Below are 5,329 nucleotides of genomic sequence, written 5' to 3' on the forward strand. Positions count from 1 at the left end.
TGCTGCCTCTAGGCCCCCGAAACAGAGAGTACTACTGGGAACAAATCAACCTCCTTCACTCCAACACTGCATTCGGTGCCCCGTAACAATGACCTCCTATCAGCAGGAAATAGCCAGAAAGACTATAATGCCCCATCCCCCCATGATTCTCATAATAAATACCTATGCAAGCATGATAGCAATCACGCATAATTCGACAGTGGGGACTGCGGCAGGCCAGGTCTCACTAACGGCTGAACAGGCCGGCGTCCATGACAACTGTCCCAGCACTGACTGAGTGGTTAAGTTAAAGATTAAAAGCTGAGAGAGCCGGCACCCTTCAACAAAGGCTGGAATGTAACAAAAGCCCACCAAGAGTTTTGTCCAGGCCCTTCCTGGGTCTTGAAGCATGACAAGATAATGAAGGAATTCTTAACAGGACCCGTTTAGGATTAAACAAGTTTTATTGGGGTCTAAAGGAATGCCCCCAAACTTTCATGATTCAGCAGAAGATGAGATAAGGGTAATCACTCCAGCACCTGGACCCCCCTAAATTAAGTAAATTTACTGAGGTTCCAGAAGAAGGTCTTCAGGACTCAGGCCTTAGTTATGGATTAGCAGAAGTTCATCACTTCTGTCTTTAGATGAATGCACACGTACACGTAGACATACAGCTTCGAAGGTATATAAGCTCTGGAAAACTGCAATTTTGAGTTGGTCTGGTACTATTTTCCCGGCCTTCTCCCTGTACCCGGTGACAGTAGCAAACTCTCTACTTTCCCAGCTCGTCCGCATCCCATTACTGGACTGAGAGAATAAGGAGAGAATAAGCACCCGGCCCTCAGTTGAGTCTGGGGACACGGTGACTCACGATAGGCTCTGGCCCCAGATGCTGTGCTGGGGAAGGAGCGGGAGGGGGCGGGAGGGGAACAGGGACACCCTGTACTCTGCAGACACAGCCACCATGGGTCCTCTTGCAGGCTGAGAGGGAGGCTGTCCCCTGCCTTTGGGACAGGGTGCCTGCCTCCGGTGAGGGGACAGCAGGTCCCTTTGTCCACAGATCCAGGAAGCTCCCACAAGGGAGTGGGTGATCTTCCCACGGTGGACAGGGCACCAGACTCAGGGCCTTTGGCTGCATGCCCAGTGGGCACAGGATGTGTGTGGACGGGCCCGGGAGTGGGCCGCCCCACAGGGCTGGAAGCCACAGGGCAGTAGGGTATAAATGGGGTGGGCCAAGGGCCGAGGCATCCACGGCAAGGATGGCTCTGCTTCTGCTGAGCCTGGGACTGAGCGTCGTCGCGGCCCAGGAGTTCAATCCCCGCGCCGTTGTGCAGAGGAACTACAACATGGCCAGGGTGCGTCTGTGTTGGGGTCTGTGGGGAAGGGGCCAGGCTTCAAGGCAACGGTCCTCCCCCAGCCTGGGGTCTCTGACCTGTGACCAGGGCAGCTGGTCCAAGGGGAGCCCAGCTCTCCTCCCTAGGCTGTGACAGCAGCCTGGTAGGGCAGGGGTTACTCCGGGAGGGTCAGGCCGGGGAGGCCTGGGAGGGCAGGGGTTACTCTGGGAGGGTTGGGCGGGGGAGGCCTGGGAGGGTGACTGGGGTCCTGAAAGGTTAGAAGCGGCCCTGGGAGGGCAGAGGGGAAACCTGGAGAGTGGAGTGGCGGCCAGCAGGGAGATGGGGACCCTAAGAGGACAGAGGGGTTTCTAGAAGTAGAAGGGAGACCTGGGGAAAAGAGGGGGACTTGGTGGGAGAGGGTGGAGAGGGGGGCCTTGAGAGGACAGAGGGGAACCTGGGGGGGCAGAGGAGAGATCTGGGGCGGGCAGAGGAGGCCCTGGAAGGGCAGAGGGCATTCTGTGAGCAGAGGGGGGACCTTGGGGGCAAAGGGGGGATATGGGGACAGAGGGGAGACCTGGGGGCAGAGACGGCCCTGGAAGGGCAGAGGGGATCTGGCTGGGAGCCCGATGCTCAGGGGCCGGGCCCTGGGAGGGAAGATGTGGGCGCTAAGCATCCCCGGAGCTGTCCCACGGCCCCCAGCCACTGGAACTGTTTGTCTTCAGATTTCAGGGGTCTGGTATTCTATTTTCATGGCCTCAGATGACCTGAATCGGATTAAAGAAAATGGGGACTTGCGGGTCTTCGTCCGGAACATAGAACATTTGAAGAACGGCAGCCTAAAATTTGATTTCGAATTCATGTGCGTGTTGCCCGTCTCAGCTGGCATCAGGAAGACCCATGCCCCTGCCACCCCAACGCATACTCTCACGCTTGCACACACAGGCTCGCACACTCAGACTCACACTCTGGCGAGAGCCTGAGCCTGTGCGTGTGATCCCCGGGGGCGGGGTGAGGTGGGAGCAGGGACATGGTCGACCTGGCGCCGTGCTCTCCCCTAAACATGGAGATGAAATCGCCCCCCTTCCGAGGCTGGGGTGAGGCCCGAGGAGATGAGGGTGTTGGATGGGCTGCGGCAGGGCCCAGCCCGAGAACTCAGGGCTGTGGAATGAGGCCCGGGCACTGGGAGGGGGAGCCTGTGTCCTGGGGGAGGGGTGCACTCTGCCGTCGCACGTCCAGGGGGCTGGAGCTCCACTCCCAGCATCTTCCTGGCTGGCTTCCAGGGTGCAGGGGGAGTGTGTGGCCGTGGTCGTGGTCTGCGAGAAGACAGAGAAGAATGGGGAATACTCCATCAACTGTAAGTGGAAGCCAGGCTCCTCCTGGCCTGACAGCCGGGGGTCCCCTTTCTCCAGGGCCTGGGCCATATTCTGGTGAGCACTGACTCTGGGGATTTTAGTTAAGTCTCCCGCCGACAGCTTGACCCTGAACTGGGACCCATCCTGGCACCAACTCCAGGGGGGCTCCTGGCCCAGGGGAAGCAGGGAGGCAGGCGTGTCTTGCTGGGCTCTGGGGGACGGGCCCACTAAGGGACCACCAAGGTCTGCAACCCGATGACAAGGAGGGAGGGGGCTGTGTCGCTGCCGCCTACGCCCCATGCAGGGGTCTCCGCTGGGCAAGCACCCTGGGCACCTCCCTTCCCCCCTCAAAAGGCCACGTGACCCGGCATCCTCGCTTGTGGCCACAGAGCACACCTGCCACAGGACCCCGAGGGTGGCGGGGCCAGGCCACGCTGAGCCATGTCTCCACGCAGATGAGGGCGAGAACACGGTGGCCGTCTCAGAGACTGACTACAGGCTGTTCATCACCTTCCACCTCCAGAACTTCAGGAACGGGACCGAGACCCACGCGCTGGCGCTCTACGGTACCTCCGCTGTCCCCCTCTGACTCCCTCGGGGACCCCACCGCCTCTGAAATCTGGCCCAACCCCGAGCCGAGGGTCTCGCCGTGGCCCTGGGGTTTGAAGAGGTGGTTCCCATTGGCCATTCCTTCCCACAGACACACCGTGAGGGTGCTGGGTGCTTCAGTCTGTCACCTCCCACCTCACTTGGCACAAAGCCCCTCTCTGGTCAGGGCGTGACCCCCTGCCCAGCCTCAGCACTGCCTGAGCACCCCCAGCAAGGCCCACCTTCACAAAGAACCAACTCTGTTCCCAGCACGGGTCCCACAGCTGGAACCTGCCTTCCTGAGCAGATTTGAAGAAACCTGCAAAAAGTACGGACTCGGCCCACAAAACATCGTCGACTTGACCAACGAAGGTCGGCCCCGCTGCTCCCAGACTGAGCAGGAGCCGGGACAGGGTGGGGATGGGAAGTGCTCCTGCCCGGTCCCTGTCCCTGCACTGAAAGTCCCCTCTGTCCTTCCAGATCACTGCTACTCCAAGCGTTAGAGGAGCCCGCCCAGGCCTCCCATGCGTGAGCTGCAACTCGGGAGGGGCAGGGGGCTGGATGGGGAGAGCTTGGGGCCAACATCAGAGGCTGGGGGTCCCAGCCCAGGAGGTGCCCACCCCTCCCCCCAGTCTGGGAACCGAACACAAGGTGCTTGGTGAAAGATGCTGTGAAAAGCATCCGGGAGTCAGAGCAGTGATGGGGCCTTCCAGGGTGGTAGGGTCTGAGCAGGAAGTGAGATGGGGCCCTGTGTGAGTCTCCAGGGGCTGCCGTCACCACAAGTGGGTGACCAGGACAATCAGGATTTACTTTCTCACAGCCTGGAGCCTGAGATCTGTAACCGGAGGTCTGCAGGACTGTGCTCCCTCCGCAGGCTCCTGGGGAGGGTCCTTCCTGCCTCTTCCGGCTGCTGGGGGCTCCAGGCATCCCTGGCTTGTGGCTGTGTCATTCCAGCCTCTGCCTCTGTCTGTGTCTCCTCTTTTGTCTCTTCTAAGGACACGTGTCATTGGATTTAGGGCCCATCTTCATCCACAATGATCTCCTCCTGTCAAGATACTTAACTTCACACCTGCAAAGACCCTTTCCCATCAGATGCCCTTCACAGGCTCCAGGGACTAGGATAGGAGCATGTCCTTTGAGGGTCACCACTCAGGCCACCACAGGCTCCTTCTCTGAGCTGCCCCTCCCTTCTCAGAAATGGTCCCGGCCCAGTAAAAACCTACAGGGCCCCCTTCCCTTCCCAGAGCCTGAGCCTCCCGGAGACATGCCTCTAAAGGCACCTCTGCATTTCTGCATGAGGGTACCTGAGAGTAAAGGAGCGGATGTACCTGTGATGCGTGGTGGCCCCAAGATGCGGGTGAGACGGCAACTAACAACCAAGGCCCTACCCTTGCCCTCCCCACCCTTCCCCTCCTTGGCCCTCCCCTCTCTGCCCCTCCCCTCCCTGGGCTCAGCCACTGCCTCTGGGGGAAGATGATGAACAATGTCACAGCGGAGGCAGGTGCCTGCACCCCCCTCCATGTTTTAGTGAATAAAAGGGAGGTACCAGCCAATCCGCCGTGATTTTGTGGGTTAAAAGTGATTGTTGGTTGGGCATCCGTCAGAGAGTTGTGAAAACGGCTGCATGTGTATGATGCTCTCAAACTCACAAAACCGCAGAGGGGCACACACGTCGGTGATTTCTGGAGGTTACAAATGGGAAGTAGGAATTCAGCCAGAAAGGGGCACCAAGAGGGGCCCTGGTGACGATGGACCATCCTGCACTGGGACCCTGGCGGTGGACACACGACGCTGCACGTGCAGCAGAAATGTGGCTCTGTCTGAGGAGCCGCTGGCCCTGCCCCCTGCCCAGGGGAGACCCAGAAGCGTCTGTGCTGGGGGTGTGCTCTGGGCGGCCCCAACTCTGGCGTCTGTGTGAACTCTGCAGGAGGGTCATCCTGCGGGTCACAATCCCAGGTGCTCAGGAAGAACCTGTCCCCAGAGCCAGTGCCTGCTTGTAAAGGAGCTAAGTGGAGCTGTCTTAGGATGAGGGTCCTGATGCCACCCCCTCACCCCACCTCCATTGGGAACTCCAGG

General features: G+C 59.7%; 1 protein-coding gene across 2 annotated transcripts; it reads left to right on the forward strand.

Annotated features, from left to right (window-relative positions):
* The first annotated feature begins 897 nt into the window (after positions 1-897).
* On the forward strand, positions 898-4,781 carry LCN9 (lipocalin 9). 2 transcript variants are annotated; one of them, XM_008005683.3, is made up of 7 exons: positions 898-1,334; positions 2,036-2,172; positions 2,594-2,667; positions 3,121-3,231; positions 3,524-3,625; positions 3,734-3,781; positions 4,498-4,781. In XM_008005683.3, exons 1-6 carry the CDS (start codon positions 1,116-1,118, stop codon positions 3,754-3,756), a joined length of 666 nt encoding a protein of 221 aa, XP_008003874.3. In that variant the 5' UTR covers positions 898-1,115; the 3' UTR covers positions 3,757-3,781; positions 4,498-4,781. The 2 variants fall into 2 exon arrangements, with proteins under 2 accessions (XP_008003874.3, XP_072878318.1); XM_073022217.1 differs by lacking the exons at positions 3,734-3,781; positions 4,498-4,781 and having other exon boundaries at positions 3,561-3,616.
* The last annotated feature ends 548 nt before the right edge of the window (positions 4,782-5,329 follow it).

The sequence above is a fragment of the Chlorocebus sabaeus genome, chromosome 12, assembly GCF_047675955.1.
Source record: "Chlorocebus sabaeus isolate Y175 chromosome 12, mChlSab1.0.hap1, whole genome shotgun sequence".
Classification (NCBI taxonomy): Eukaryota; Metazoa; Chordata; class Mammalia; order Primates; family Cercopithecidae; genus Chlorocebus; species Chlorocebus sabaeus.

Bases quoted from the DNA above. Each gene is read 5' to 3' on its own strand.
- LCN9 (XM_008005683.3), top strand. From the start codon at position 1,116: ATGCCCAGTGGGCACAGGATGTGTGTGGACGGGCCCGGGAGTGGGCCG. The intron at 1,335-2,035 runs GTGCGTCTGTGT...GTTTGTCTTCAG, and splicing joins GGAACTACAACATGGCCAGG to ATTTCAGGGGTCTGGTATTC. The intron at 2,173-2,593 runs GTGCGTGTTGCC...GCTGGCTTCCAG, and splicing joins AAATTTGATTTCGAATTCAT to GGTGCAGGGGGAGTGTGTGG.